We start from the raw sequence: 16,612 nt of genomic DNA, 5'->3' as shown, positions 1-16,612 counted from the left end.
TAAAAAAGCTGGCAGCCCACAGCTTGGACAGGTGGTGGAGTTCACCATCCCTGGAAGTGTATAAGGACCAGATGTAACACTCAGTTGACCTGGTAGTTTTCAGTCATAGGTTGGACTCAATTATTTCAAGTCTTTTCAGACCTAATTATTTCTGCAAAATTTTAGCAAAAACTTGGCAGACTTGTAGCGACTGGTGGTTCAAGTAATTGAGCGTCACTGGATGTGGTGTGCAAGGTGAGACAAAATACTCTGTGAGACAGAGCTGAAGGAGGAATATTTTAGTCCAAGGATAGGAAAATGTACTAGCAAGTCCAGCAAGTGCTGTGTCAGCTGACCTGAGAATGACATATTGGTCACCAACAGATTGGTTTGTTGGGAGATCAGCAGGGAAGAGAGCTGGCCAAACAGGAGCCATGGGTACAAATGATGACTCATATTTGTGGTTCCCACTCAATTATTGAGTGAATCTTTTTAGAATTGGGGATGGCTCCAAATAGCACCGAGGTGGATGGGAAAGAGAGAGAGAAGAGGGGCACCTATGGGAAGTAAGAATGCCAAGAGAGAAGGCAGAATTCTCAAAGGTTTCCCAGGATATATCTGTGCCATCACATTAATTTGAGGCTACACTGGCCTGCACTTTCACTCCAGTCGCTGGGGTCTTGGGCAGCAGTGTTGGCATAACCAGGGATGTGCTTGCGTGCTGCAAGCCTCTCTCCATGAAGCACTGTCATACAACCACCTCAGCCCTGGGGGGGGAAAACCAAAACTGCAGAATCCAACCAGCTAGCTAGGATTTATGGAAATGGCCCAAGTAACTAGGAGCACAAGTTCAACTTATGGGGAAAAAAGAAGGAAGGAAGGAAGGAAGGAAGGAAGGAAGGAAGGAAGGAAGGAAGGAAGGAAGGAAGGAAGGAAGGAAGGAAGGAAGGAAGGAAGGAAGGAAGGAAGGAAGGAAGGAAGGAAGGAAGGAAGGAAGGAAGGAAGGAAGGAAGGAAGGAAGGAAGGAAGGAAGGAAGGAAGGAAGGAAGGAAGGAAGGAAGGAAGGAAGGAAGGAAGGAAGGAAGGAAGGAAGGAAGGAAGGAAGGAAGGAAGGAAGGAAGGAAGGAAGGAAGGAAGGAAGGAAGGAAGGAAGGAAGGAAGGAAGGAAGGAAGGAAGGAAGGAAGGAAGGAAGGAAGGAAGGTTGGTTGATCTATGCAGAGTAGGCAGAGAGATGTAAGCATGTTGGACTGGAAAGGTGAGCAAGTGAAGAATTACTAAAATAACTCCAAAAACTAGTTAAGGGAGAGAAACTGAGATAAACAATTAAAAAGGGGTTGAAAAAGAAATACATTTGGAGAAAATAAAGGGTTTGCTATAGGGAAAAGGTAGGCATCAAAGAGGACAAAGTGAAAAGATTTTTTTAAGAGGTGATGGAAATAAGATTCAGATAATACACTGTGGATGTAGTCATGCTAAGCATACAAAGCACAGTGATGAATGGATAAATAGCAGAAGAAAATGTTCTGTATAGACTTATACACTATCCTGTTTGTGAGAAGTGAACTTGAGCAATTGCTGCCAGGGATTTTTAGAAAGTGAAAAATAAGTTTATTTTGAACAAAAAGAAATGTCTAATTCAAAATTATTATGCAATACATAGAAATTGCATCAATATATTAAAAATGAAGAAGTTGTCCAGGATTATCACTATGTGTTCTTTCCGCCTGTTTTGCAGCTCTCCTCCTTTTTTCAGTTCTTATCCCAAAGTTAAGTATAGGGTCAATTGTTTTTTCCCTTAGCAATTGCATCAGCCATAAGCATGCGTCACATGGTAAATGAAAGAGAATGATTAATTCAGAACAAAATTTTGAATCATTTAAAAAGAAGAAACTTCACATTTCATTGCTAACCTATTCCCATATAACAAAATTCAAAAATCACATTGCAATTTCTGGGACAAAACCATTTCAAGTATTTGAAAATACTCATTCCTGAATGCATTTCATTCTGTCCAAAGAATATTTCAATCCCAGAACTGTCCAAAACTCTGTTTCCCATTTCATTAAAAAACCCAGAAAATAATTAAATACTGGGTATTTTGCCCAAATATGAAATGCTATACATATTTCCAGAAATTATTGTCTCCTCATAATGTCATCACCTTTGCCTCCAAGGCTGATGGAAAATGTAACGTTTAGTTAAGCAAACTGACAGTATTAGGGAATTAGCATGATCGTCTGCTAGCACCAGGCAGATATATATGCCACCATCATTGCTTGTTAGTGTGGATTTTTGGCTCCTGTAATAACAGCACAGCTAGAAAACAGCATTTGTTTATGCTTAAGCCAAAAAGCTTAGCAACAAAAACACAAAGCAAAGAGCCAGTGCAATACAGAGATTATTTTTCCTAGTTATCAGAGAGTGAGGTTGAAGTGGGGAGTTTTGCAATTTGTTTCCCAGTTTAGTCACTGATTTAATGTGACTTTTCAAGAGGGACTTTATGCTCTCCTCACAGTAAGTGCTTGCCTCATTTTCCTCATCATTGAAACAGCAGCAACACCAAACCACTTCACAGCTGAGGTTGGAATGACCAAATGACCTAAGGACACTGACACCCTCCAGCAAGAAACTGTTAGGGAGAAGACGAATGTGATGCTAATCAGCTCCAATGCATTGTGATTAAAGAGTCTTAAGGAGCAAACCTGCTGGTTATCATGGCATTCATATGCATTTGCATTGCTCTGACCACAGTTTGAGGACCCACATTCCACAGGGGTTATCAGGGCTGTGCCCTCCGGGGATGGCTGGGGTTATCCTACCATTCGGTTCCTGCCCTGTTGATCTCTTCCCACCAGCACTCTGTCGGCTCACCGAGGCTCTGGGATGCTGGCATGCAGGCATAGTTCCACAGTCTGTCAGAGCCTTCCTTCTTGCTGAAGACGCTCCTGACGGCGACGACCACCTGCCCATGCGGGCACTGAAAGTTGAAACCTTGCCGGTACACATTGACCCATTCATCATGATCTCCATAATTATAGGGACCATAGTAATAGTCACTGTACTGGCCCCATGTCACAGTCACCAGAGGCAGGAACACACAGAGAAGGAAAATGTCCATCCTGAAGATGTTCCTGGCTTAGAAGTGCCCCTCTGGTTTGTTAGGCTGGCCCTTTTATATTGCCTCTAACATTTGGCTTCCAGATGTTATGTTTTCAGATCCAAGTGCAGTGTGTCATTGCTTAGCAAACCTTCTCTGAGCTACAGAGATGTCCAATTACTTTTAAGGTGGAATTCTGCAAGTACAGTAAAACTGCAGTCCCTAAGAGCAGGGTCTTCCTGCCGCTGCAAACCATCTGTGATCCTTCACTGCAGAGCTACTGTGCACAGCACGCTACATGTCATAGTACAACTGTCACAGACATGCCACTTTCATCCTCCAGACAGCAGTTAAGTTTGAAAACTACTTTATTTGAAATTAAAGTTTGATTTGAAGCTGCCATTTTCCATCATTAGTAACATGCAATCAAATGTGATCCTCTGTGTGTGTGTGGCCATCCTCTTTTTCCTAAATATGTGTATCATGATTCTGCCAGTGCCTAGAAAGAAGAGAATTGGGCAAGGTGAGGGAATTCACTGCTCCTGTTGAAAAAACTCCTTTAGAAATTTTGAGCTGGTTTGGTTGGAGGCAAGGTGGAGCCCAAATGACTTGAGACTCTGTCTTGGCATGGAAGCAGCCCACCCTGAGAAGTAGGGCATTGGCTTCCTCCAAGTAGAACTGATTTTGCTATGACTGTGTGTGAGCTCTGTGAAACTGTGGACTCAGCAGATATTTTAATTTGAGGATAAAGCACATAAGCAAGTTACAATGAGAAGAGCTTCATGCGTGACCAGAGCCTACTGAAATCTTTGAGTGAGGGCCTTGAAGCTGCCTTGATTTTATCATGGGCTAGGGACACAAGGCTGCTGCTGAGGAACTGCTGCGTTGCAAATCCAAAACCTGACTTGCCACTTGGAAAGTGTTTACATGCAACATCCTTAGGCAATTTCTGTATCAGGAACCCACTCTTTTCAGGAAAGTCTGGAATGGTGTGCTTTACTTAACTGTGTACTTGACCCATAGAAAACTCTGGGACTTGAGCATGTTTTAATAAGTCAGACAGTCCAAAGTCAATCTAACATAATCTACATATGCCTATGTTGCCTCTGCTGTGTTACTAATGAAATGTGTAACCCTTGAAACAGTTCCAGATTCAGATTCTGTCTCTTTTAGTGAAATCCAAAGACTGTTTCTTGCTGCAAGGTTCTTCTCAAATCTTTTTACTACCTCTCTTCCACATTTGGACCATGCACAGAAAAAAGGAAAAGAAAAAAAAAAAAGGGGGGGGGGAAATGTTTATGAGCTTTTATTCTGTTGCTGGTACTGACAGAAAGACCTGTGATAGTAATTGGAATTATTCCTCTCTAGGTATCTCCAAATCCATCCTGTCTGGTCATTTTTTTGCAGGACTATACGAATCCCAGGAGGCAGGTGCATTTACTAACAAGCCTCAGGTCTCAAAACTGCCTCCAGTCTTATCAGCCAGATGCTTTTGTGCCTTTAGCTAATCGCTTTTCTAGTAGCAGAGCCTTGTTCACCAAAACTGTAGGTGGTGGTTGGGTCTTTTCCTGAGCACTGCAGCCACATCCCAGTTGTCTGTGCTCACAGCCAGTGCAGATCCACATGCACCAGGCATGGTGAGAGCTGCTGGTGTGGCTCAGTGCCTCACCTCCAGCTGCATCAGCCCCAGATGCCTGGGGAAAGGGACTATGGAGACAGCAGAGAAGAGCCCTTTCCTTCAGCTGCCCTCCTCTAGGTACCAGTGGGGGACACGGGTACCCAATGTCTTAAGAGAGTGGAAATTAGAATAAAAACTCTCGTAGTAATCTGATGAGCATCAGAGTGCACGAGCTGCACAATCTCACACAAGTTTTTCAGATAATTCAATAGTGTATTTTTCCCCCTCTTACTTCCTTAAATGTACAGCCACATCAGGGAATTCTGCACACTGCTAAGAGGCATTCTGGAAGAAGTTTTAGCAGGAAGAACCACATTCCCAAATACATATGATCCTCACCTCACATAACTCTTTATAAGCACCATTGCTTGTAATAAAGTTCTTACACAACCCACAATATTACAGGCAAGAGGGAAGGAGAAGGTGGAAGGAAGGCTCTATGGAAAGTAGGCAGTCTTTGCCTTCCTTTGACATGCCTGTGAAGCTTTGAGGTGTCTGTTTTCACTTCTGACACACAGTCCACCCTGCCTGATCCCAGTCAATGAGTAGAGCGACACTTTCATGCTGCACTGTGATCAAGAAGTGGCTTGCCTGCTATGCAGGGAAGACACTGAACACAGCAGATGTGGAACAACAACTCCCTGTAGCAGTTGTGGCAGTTTAGACATGTCCTGGCCAGGCTTATTCTGTTCTGGCACACAACAGTTCAAGAGCCAGTGCGTTTGAGCTGCAAACTAATCTGCAGCTTGGTGTCTTTGGTTGTCTTCTGCTACAGTTTGCACTGCAAGAAAATCCTGATATTTAAAAATCAGTCCCTCTCTGAAATTACCTACCCTTTAAATTGACTTTAAATATATCAGCCTTGTATATCCAATCTTTGGAAAAGCAGAAAGTGTCAATGAAGTAGTAAATATGAGGTGCTAAGATCAATCTTTCATTATTAGTTCCTTGCTGTGGAATCTATATTGTACGGTAATTGCTTTCCCCATCAGCTCTAAGAAACATTGCATTTAAAGCACATAAAAAAATTAATTTCTGTCCTGTCCAGTGGTGACAGATAAAAGTGATTATTCTTGATACCCTGCCTCCCTGGCCTAACTTTGGAGTTAGTTCAATTTTTAACACAGCTTGGGCTAAAGAAGAATCTTCTTCCCAACTTGAATTATTCTGTGTTTCTCTCCTGCTGAAGGTACTAGATGCACCATTATTTAGTGATGCAGGTGTTATTAGTGCTTTGGAGCATAGGAAGAAATGCTGCAGTATTTTTTTGCCATGCCACGACACAGGCATGAAATGCAGAAAGATTTCAGTGCTTTGAACTAAAATCACAGGTGCAGAAGTATTATTTGAATTAGTAACAGTAGCCAGCCCAAGCTCTATACTGAAATAGGAGAACGAATGGTAAAGCTTCATTTATTATTTGGCAAACACAAAGATGCTAGAGCTGCAATGAGAAAAGTGAGGCTTCAGGCTTGGTCAGTGACAGGTACAACTAGATCTGTGTCTACAAAACTGAGTTGCATGAAAACAGTGTCATGTGGTTTTATTGGAGTATCTGTGCTGTTTAAGATCCTGTGTCTGCAAAGGACTCGCTCATGGGCAGCCAGTTTTTACCTCACTTTGAGGGCAGAAGGAGCATATGAGGCTGGTATCTCACAGCACTTCACCATTTAGATGCATAGGAGAGATTCTGTCTCATATTACTCAGGACTATGGTGAGAAGTGAAACTTTGCATTTTAGGCTGGTGAAGGAGGCTGAATGTGTAATGCTGAGCCCTGAAATCCTTGGTACACAAAACAGGTATGGCAAAAGCAGTACCACTAGCAGCAGCAATATATGTTTGCTTCCAAGCTAATGAACTGCATCGTGGCATTTCACCATTTTTCATGTCAGCTCATATCATCCCTGAGGTCACACACTGCGAACATATTTTTCATTTTATTGCACACTGTCTCAGTGTGATGCTGGCAGTTCTGATAAAGCAGAGTGGCTTGGATGAGTCAGGGAGGCTGCATGATCTGGGAGCTGTAAATTGAATTCAATTGCGGATTACTTCTCCTGTCATCTTTGCAGTATGGCTTATATATATGTGTGTGTTCAGAAACACAATAAAGGCACCCCATATCCTCAAACTTTGAAATGTGGGAAATTTATATATATAGATATACACATAAATGTAAGTTTCCTACACTGTCAGTTGTCATAGAAGTTTGAGGATTTGAGGTGCTTTCATTATACTTTTGAAAAGAGATTACAGAGACCTTGGTATTGTGGAGGACAAAGCTGCTGAAAGACTGCTTCATAACTGGTAAAGATATATCCTAGTCAACTTTTTAGCTCAGAGATACTATCTTCTTTCAGAATAATGTATATGGTGAAGGCTGGAGTTAATTTGTCAAGGTTTCCTGCTATTAATGATATTTTGTGTAGCTCCATTCACTTGATGTTCTCAAAGTATTTTGATTAAGCCTTTTGAGCCCATTTTTTGGAAAACCAGAAAGGTTAAAACCCTTTCCAGAGTGATCTGCTCAATGTTCACCAGTACTTCAGGGCTAGAAAGAGATTTTAAACTTCAGCATCTAGACTGGAATTTAAAATTCTACTCCAGTCCTGGGAAAGCACTCATTTTCCCAACCTCTTCTTCCTGCTCCTTCCTTACAGAGATGTTGGTTTGGCTTCTACTTTGTGTAGGTCCTTTCATGTGAAAGGGAAGCTACTACTCAAGATACTGTGATACTGGAGGATATTGCAGACCTGTTTTCTCCTTGGAAGTAGCTGTAGAAAATTCTGATATGATACCACCTGGAATATTGCTGTAGAGAAAAAAAGTGCTTGCTGCAGTTCTATTTTTCCAAGTTACCAAAAGCCTTTGAATTGCTTTTCTAAAAGCTTCCTTCCAGCATATGTATTATTAAATTATGGATTAAATAATAGAAGCAAACAGGAAAAGCAAAACTTAAGCCACAACGTCTCTGAGGGAAAGATAAGAAAGCTGCACTGAAGCATTAGTAAAGAAACAACTGAAACAAATTTTCTCAGTTTGGGAAACCATCTAGATGCCATGATAATTATTTTCCTTCTGTGAGTCTGAGATCTATTATTTTGAAAACTTAATTTTCTGATAATCAGCAAACAACTGCATCATAGATTAATCATCGTTGCTAGATCAAATAACCCCCAAAAACTGCTCAAAAGCAACAGTCACAAACCTTCGTGACAAATCTTCTCCATCTTCCCTTTGAGTATGGAAAAGTTGGATACTGGAAAAGTGCTGAGTTTTGCAATGGGAGGCATCTTCATCGACAGTAGAGTTTGTACAAACATCCTAGAATGGCTACTCAGAATATTCTGGTGTTAAACAACCCAAGAACCAATTGCCATCCTTACAGATTTCCACAGAAGTAATTTCAAATAGATTTGCTAAGGGTCATTTAACCAGTTCTGATACAGCCATTCATCAAATGCAGGCATGAGGAACCTGGTAACTTGACTATTACATACATATTGTAAGAAGTCATGCACAACTTATGAACAGAAATTGATGCTTTTTTCATTGTTGTTCTTCAGACCCACTAAAATAGAGCAACTTCCTCTAAGGTGTGATCCTAATCCAATTCAGGCTTTAGTCAGAGCAGAGGTATAACTGCTCCTCCCTAACCGGCTCCACATACTGTAAAAGCTGTCCTGTTGTAGTAACTCTCACCCTTTATGTTAAAATACTCAGTCCCTGAAGCTGTGATTACAGTGACCCTTCCAGGATCCTTACAATAAGGAAAAGCCAAGTTAAGAAGTGTTTGCCATTACAGTTTCATGTGTCAGTGCAGGGCACGGTACATTTCCAATCACATGTTACTGCTAAAAGCGAGGTGGTTTTTTGAGTACTTTTTGCTAACAAAATCTGCTCTTATTGCTGTAGTTGCTGTTACCACGGTCTCTTTTATCAGATAAGCTTGAGATCCATACCAAATCTTAGGTCCAGTCCTGTATTAAGCCCAGGGTACAGTGTCTGAAGGTGAAACTGCCAAAAGAAATTTAAAAAGCCTTGGGGATACAGGAAATTCAGGGGGCATTGATTCAGGAAAGAGCCAGATGCTTCAGGCTGAGTCAGTGCTGAACCTCCTCACAGATTTACAGGCAGCATTTTGCCATGACCTTTTTATAAACTGAGCTGAGTAATCCCTTTTTCATCACTCATCCTTCTTGCACACGCACATGTGTGTGTGGGCTTTAATATAAAAAATTATATTAAATAATAACATAATAGCTATATTTAGTCTTTGAGCTAAATTCATGCTTGTCTATCTCTGTGCTTTTGTTGTTTCCCATCTGATACAGCAGGAGACCTTTCTTGGAAGAGCAGTCATCACCAGATCAGCACAGACAAAAATGTTCTAAAACTTCATGACTCCTCCAGAAAGACACTTTTTCTCCAGTGGCCTCATTAAATATTTGAGTGCAATTGCTACTAAACTTAATACATAAGGAATTTTGTAGATGATAAATTACCCTTTCTGTCTTTCAACTTGTTTTAAGTTTGGCCTCAAAATGTGTAGCTTCGGCTGATTCTTGAAGCATTGAGAAAGTCTGTTGAGATAAAACAGGGAGGAAAAATGTTACTTTTAAAAGCAGAAGTTACAAAAATCAATCAAAGTATTATTGAGGTGCTCTTCATAATCTGAAGAGAGATACAACAGAGGCCCCAGCCCCATTTTTTAAATTTTGAAAGTCCCACACAATGCTTGTTTCCATGTCATGATTGGTTACTTTTGCTTCAGTTTAATTCATGGGACATCTTTTAGAAATGGCCACATCAGACAATGTAGCATTTTCAAAATCCACGGACTATTGACCTTGGGCTTAATATGGGTGATGTTTTCCAGGGGTGTGACTGTAGGTGTCCGACTGAGCTGTGTTGAGATCAGCTGTGATGCTTGTCATGCAAACCATCTGTTGTGGATGGAGAGTGGGTTTCACCTTCAGAGAATTTTGGTATCATTAGAAAAGTCTCACATGGCTTTCTCCAGCATAGTCTGTGACCCACAGCTCATAGCATCCCCATGAGATGCTGGAGGGGAAAATCTGAACTAATACTGACTCTACACAGACCCATGGGGTAAGTTTGAGATCAGGGCTGAACTGATCTTTTATGTGAGAATGGCAGTAGCTGTAATTCACCTGCTGGTCATGGGAGTGGGCTGAACCAAAGCCAGTTTTTTTCTGAGGTAGATAAGGGGAAAAGAGCTGACAATGTGACTTAGAAGTTACTCAGTTTTACATGCAAAGGACCCTATCTCTGCGTGACCTTTCAGGCCCATGCAAAGTGAATGCTGAGTAGGAACACTCAGAGCTCATGGTGTTTTATTTCAGTTTTGTGCTTTCTCTGTGTAGGCTTCTTTGTGTCAAAATAAAATCTTAAGAGTTCATAATGATTTTGCTGTAACAGTCACTGAAGTCAGGTGCTGTCTGGCAGCCCATGTTATGTTGGAAATGAAATGAGATGCCTATTTGGTCCCTTTTGGCCATGTGCTTTGTGAATTTGGATAGCTGGAGTGACAATGAAACCCAGCTTCCAGCACCATCCATTCATTTTGCATTCTAGTTGTGCGTTTACTGTTTGCTTTTGAGATGCTGCAGATGGTGGGGGCAAGAAGTGGGGAGAGAGGAAGAGAAAATCTGGGGAAGGGTCTTCTGCACCCTGCCACTATAATTCATTGTGATCTGACCTTCTGGATTTTCAGCCCTGCTCAGCCATCCATCACTCCTCATGCGACCGTCACCTCATATTATTGTAATTAGCGACTGCCAGCCCCAGAGATTTGACAGTGGAAGTGAAAAAGTCCCAGAAGCTCTCTGCCAATCTAAAATTAACCCTGTCATTATGGGACAGACTGTCCTGCTCCAGAAGTATTTCCTTGACAATTGCACTGAGATAATAGCACGGCCCTGCGGTTGTATCTGGCTCCTTAACTCACCTGCTTTGTTGTCCTTGTGTCCTCCCAGCTCTCAGGCTTCTTCACCCTTCTTCCTTCCTACATGCCACCCCTCTTTGCTGCCTATGAGAACTGAAGCAACTGATGAGGGTGCTCAAGCCGACGACAGTCCCAGTCTGTGGGTGGATGATAAATTTGGCTCTCTGTGGTTGTGCCAATTGAGGGCTGTCTGCTCAGCCTCAGAAAAGACCCTGCTGTTCTGTCTCTGTTCTTCCTCTCTTTCTGGGACTTACCCCCTGTGCCAGCACTGCAGAGTAGAGAGCCACCAGGGTCCCTGCCTGTTTGTGTGGCCATTGGTTTGTGCTGCTAAGGCTCCCTGTCTCTGTTGCTGGCAGTATCTCAGTGTGATTGGCAGCTGCTGTTGCAGGTCCCTCTTTACATAGCATTTACAGATCTTGCTTCACTGTCTTTTAAGCAGGGAGTGGCTGGAGGTCATCCTTGTTATTACTTTCTTCAGCTAATTAGGTGCAACTCCTGCTCTGCTGCTGTACAGAGGTGACAGCACTGACAGCTCACTGGAAGGTTGCCTTCCCCTGGGAAATATCTGGGGTTGCAGACAAAAAAATTGAGATATGGAGAGTGTGACAATATCTGATGCCCAGTCTCTGTGGTCATTCTATCTGTTCAAACAAATAGAACACAGTCAGATAAGGAAGGTCCTGATCGTCCTGCAGTTCAGCTGGGTGATGAACTGTTTCAGTGGGTGTGACAGGTAGGTTTGATACCTTTCTGATAGAGTTTGCATATAATAAAAAATGTATTTGCTTAACCCATTCTGCACCATTCTGTCGAGGCACAGCTTTTATTACTCTGATGTTCACAAAAGCTGCCCCCCCTAGTCCTTAAGGATAAGGGGATACCCATTTTTTTTGCAGTAGTTCTGCACTCCCGTGATCAGTCCTCATCCATGCGTGCTTTGCGCTATTGCTTTCCTCTTGCAAGCAGTTACAAAGACCAGTATTGCTACAAATTGTCTACTGTTAACTTCAGCTCTCTGGAGGCTGGGCCAGAACAGCTTCTGCTCCCCACCTCAGGAAGAGTAACTGAGAGCCCCTGAAACACGATTTTGCTCTCTAGTCTATATATGCTTGAACCATGAAGTTTCTGAGCCTGCTCTCAACCTTCAGACATTTGCCTTTGCACCACACAGTTTACTGAGCCTTATGCCAACCCACATGACAGGGCATGTTTGTGTGAGCCCTCTTGTATTTTGTTGGTGTATCTGACACCACACTAAATACCAGCAATAACTGTGCTCACCGAGAAGCAGGAAAGTGCCCACAAAGCTGTTACTGCCTTAAGCCTTTCTAATCACACCAAATTCCCCTGGTTTGCCAAGTGCATCCACAGAATAATGTCTCCTTTTCTCTGGGCTACATTCTAGCTTATTTTATTGCATTGAGATCTGCAGAAACTTTATTAGGGCAGCATGTTCCCTGTGTCTCTTCTCAGCTTTAGTACATTTACAACTGCTGCTTATCATGAGAAAAGGTTGCCTGGAGGTGTAGCCTTGAGGGTGCATAACCTTGGTGTTATGTGGTTTATATGCATAAATGAAGAGAAAATACTTGCCAGGAAATGGAAAGATGGACATGGAAAGAACAAAAAAGAATTAGCAGAACTTAAAAAACCCTCTGGAAGCAATGTTGTATGTTTGGGTTATTCATAAGGTGAGGCATGACAGGCACTAGGGAATAGTTTGTGTTGTACTTCATGACTGCCTTCAAGGGAATACGACAAGATTAAGAGAAATTTCTGCTCATCACTAAAATGCCCAGCTACATTTTATGTCCACACAGCGCAATGTGAAGTTCAGCACTCATTGGTATAGGAGCTCATGATTTAAGCTAACAGGAAATGCTTGTGGATAAGTCTTGCACTATGGGATTGAGCTGCTTCTGTAGCCATACCCAACGACTCTTTCTGGTGAAACATGAAAAATGGAAGACTTTTCTTCAGCAGGGATCAGATACTTGGCTCTGGCCAGGAAATAAAGGCCAGAAATTGCTGTTTTGCTAAGCATGGGAGGCAACACCACACCAATCTTAAGTTGCAATGGGTACAGCATAGTTCAGGTTGGAAGACAGCTCTGGAGGTTTCTGGATTCACTTCTTGTTCCAATCAGGGTTGCAGATTGCTCACAGCTTTATCCAGTCTTGAATATCTCCAGGAGATGGAGAATGCACACCTTGTCGTTTTTCCACCTGCAGACAGAAAGCATCAGTTATACAAGCATAATGCAATATCTTTGTGACCAGAGGAATTGGTAACAGAATCAAAGCTGCTGTTACTCTGCTACTTGAGCACTCCTTGCTCTGTAGCTCTCTTTATCACTCTACCCTTCAAATGATATTGAAAATAGTTTATTTTTCACTTTGGGAGGCATGTCCTGTCTCTGTGCTATTAGAATGCTTAGCAACATGGATGCAGATACATGCCACGTATGCAATGAAAGTCAGACTGTCTCTCAGCCTATATTAGTCACATTTCCCAGCTCTTACCTCATTATTTTTATGATGAATCCAAAACTCATCAATTAAAAGGAGTGCACCACCAGTGTTCTTTTATGTCAGGAATGGGTTAGACTAATTGCCTTTGAAACTATCAGTGTCCCTGGCCCAGTAGTGCTGCAGCTCTCCAGATGACAACCTTGCAACCAGTAAAAGAACTGTGTGAATTGCCTAAAACTCTTTTTATATCATCCTTCCAACAATATGGTTGTGTATTTAAACCTAATCTTCAGAATATCAACAGTTCAGCAGGAGTTACTGGTTTAGTAAATCCTGGAATTCTGGGTTAATAAATCTTGACACACTGGGTTTAGTCATAGCTGAAGATAGCTCTGCCACTCTGAATCCTTAACCAAATTACTTTGTCTCTTCATATTCCTGTTTGGCCTTCTGCTCATTTTTAGTATTTCTGGCCTAATGCTGTAAACTCAGTTGTTAAGTTACAGTCTCATTTGACAATTGATGTCTTGCAACCCCAATCAAATACCTGTGTTCTCCAGCAATTCACTATTATTGCTCGCCTTTTGCTCTCTGTCTTTTCACAGGTAAACTCACAGTTTTGTGCTATTGTAGGAGAAGATGGGGGAAAAAACGACCAACTATTCAGCAGAAAACAAAAAGCTGTTTCTTAGCCAGTGGTTTTAATAACTGCTATGAACCCATTTCTTTCAATATACAATTTCCTGACATTAACTGAATTTGACATTTACATTTGCTTTTTTTTCTTCCAAGAGCCCTGTGTCATTTTTTCCCCATTTAAAGTGCTGTTGTACACTGAAAATTATTTTTAATATTGGCACTATGGGGGCTCTCTATTTATTCTGTCAAGTTTACTCAGAGCAAAAATATGTGGTTTGACAGCAAGAAACTCTCTCTCTGGCTCTTGTGATCTTTGGATTGTGGTGGAAAAGGCCTTTGCTAACTCATAACACTGCGGACTCAGATGTCAGAGTCTTCCTGAACTGTGCAGAAGTGATGGAGAGCGATGAAGTAGAGCATGACACAGTGCTGAGAATAGACAGTGCAGGAAAAGCAGAGACAGCAGGCTTCTCTCTCTCCCTGCTACAGAGGATTTATGACGTTGTAACAGGCTTTGCCGTGAGTCGAATGCGAAAAGAATTTCTCCCAGACTGTAGTACAATCAGCATTTTTGCTGCATTGGCTTCATTGCTTTGCTTCAGTGTTCCAGCGAGCTGACTGGCAAAATCCCAAGCTGCATGCTAAGATCCCTGCAGTGCTGCAGGCAAAAGAGTGTCCAAGCTGCAGAAATAATGAAGTAATGTAACTCGTAAGTGCCCTTCAGTTAGTCAGAAGATTCCCTGAGGAACAGCAAAATCCTGGAGAGGATGTTGCCAAAAGTTCCTTTGCTGTCATCCACTGCAGAGGTAATAATTTGCATATAGTTACTGCTCAACAAATTCCCTGATCCAGCCTCTGCCCTCCACACCAGAGCGCTGCTGGCTGCTTTCATACACAACAGACAGATTCAGATTCCTATAAACATGAGCCCAGGATGATGGGATCACTTATCTTTTCACCAAGATGAAACCCCATCAGAAAAAGCAATTTCATTGCTGTATCCACATCTCTTACTAGCTTACTCTATCCTTTACTGTCTTTTCCTTGCAGCCTGAATACGAGGCTCTCGAGTAAGGTTATTAGGTGCCCACAGTGCTGAACACAATGAGATCTTGATCTTCCTTCATCAATCACTATCACAATCACATCAGCATTTATTTGTTTACAGTGTGTTCTTTCACTAGGAAGGTCTGCTGGGATCTCAGTGGTAATAAGAAGAGAGCGCTGCTTTTCTCAGCCATGCCTCCTTTTAAAAATATAAATGGCATAGCTCTTTATGGCACCCAGTATGACATTTTTCCACAGATACTAGTGATTATTTTTTGAGTTGGCTTTTTCTTTTTATGCCTAATTGATACTTTTTTACACTGTATATTCAATAGCTTTCAGGCACTTTCCATGCAGGAATTTTGAGGTACAGAATTATTGTATCTATTTTACAGACATGGGAATCTGAGGAAAAGCATGGAAAGGTTTCCTGTCATCAAGGTCATACACTGAGTTTATAACAAAACTGGCATTTTAAAAAAATCCTGGTAGTTCACCACTATTTCTTTCCCTGTTTTTAGCCATTCCCATTCTCTACACCTTCTCTCCTTCCTGTCTTCCTTTTCTGCTACCATTTTGCCAATGTCATGTCCTCTCTTTCAGCAGGTCTTATCCCTGAAAGTGGGGTTTGTTTTCCATATTTCTGAATCTGGATCTGATACCCAAACACTTCATATGCCATGCAGACCCGCTTGCTGCCGTCCTGCTTCTCTTTCACATGCTAACAGCTAGGAAATTCTGTATCAAACTCCCAGCTATTTCAGGGATTTTGGACACTGCCAGTAATTCTTCTTTCTCCTGCTATTTTTTCTGTGGCCCATTATAGTGTTGGCTTTTAGCTTTGTTATGGGCCATTAGTATTTTGCTTTATAAACAGGTCATTCTGAAATGTTGTGGAGCATGTAGTGTGTAAAGACTCGAGAACAGTTTTCCATGGGACTTTCTGGACTCAGTATCTTTTGTATGACTGTGTGCAGTAGTATGTGGGGAGGCAACCCATCTTTTCTCAGCCTCTATTTCAAACAAGATTCCTAATAAAAATTTTCTTTCAGTATTCTCACATTGAAAAAGTCCCCAGATTTCTTCCTGGATGAAATCTTCAGTGTTTGCCCTGCAGTGCACCCCAAAAAAAGGACAGTCATCTGGATATACAACAGCTGGTTAAAGGACATGTTTAGGGTTTGAGTGGGGTTTTCTGGTCAGTATTTTTTCCTCTTTACTTTTCCAAAAAATAACATAAATTCTGTGCTTAGTTATTTTAAAAACTTCTGGGCAATATACTCTGTGAAGTCAGAATAGCCAATTCAAAATTCCGATTTGTATTGATGTGGCACTCTTTGTATTTTAGACACCGTGTAAATGTCTTTTCTGGATAGATTTATTATCTTGTTTTTAATACATTGAAACAAGGGGCAGCTGCTAAGGAGGAGGGGAGGCACTTTGCCAATGTGAGGACACCAGGGGAGCTGTCTGCCAATTTCAATAAGAGAAGAACAATTTTTTTTTTTTGCTTTCTACTCCTCCCCTCCTTCCTAGCTCTCCTACTCCCTTAGATTCACTCCTGGAGAGAGGTAGGAGTTCAGTCTCCAAACTGAATCAATTCTTGCTGCCTTCACTGAGGCTGTCAGCAGAGCAAGGCTAAAAGTGTCACAACAATGTTTTTGTGTTGTGAATAGCTTCTTCTATCTGCACTTGCTTGATATAAGCAGGCTTGTAGCCCTTTTCCCCTT

The 16,612-nt window shown here is 41.8% G+C and overlaps 1 protein-coding gene across 1 annotated transcript in view; it reads right to left on the bottom strand.

Moving 5' to 3' along the window:
* DPT (dermatopontin) overlaps window positions 1–3,101 on the bottom strand; it is a 28,101-nt gene extending 25,000 nt beyond the window's left edge. The window contains exon 1 of the mRNA XM_084227128.1: window positions 2,800–3,101. Within this exon, the coding sequence (XP_084083254.1) occupies window positions 2,800–3,098 (299 nt within the window). The 5' untranslated portion in view covers window positions 3,099–3,101. The remainder of the gene's footprint in view (window positions 1–2,799) is intronic.
* Window positions 3,102–16,612: the final 13,511 nt, after the last annotated feature.

Source organism: Fringilla coelebs, assembly GCF_963513975.1.
Source record: "Fringilla coelebs genome assembly, chromosome: 2".
Taxonomy (NCBI): Eukaryota; Metazoa; Chordata; class Aves; order Passeriformes; family Fringillidae; genus Fringilla; species Fringilla coelebs.
The sequence above is the reverse complement of the archived record's forward strand: the minus strand, read 5'-3'. Positions and strand labels throughout refer to the sequence as shown.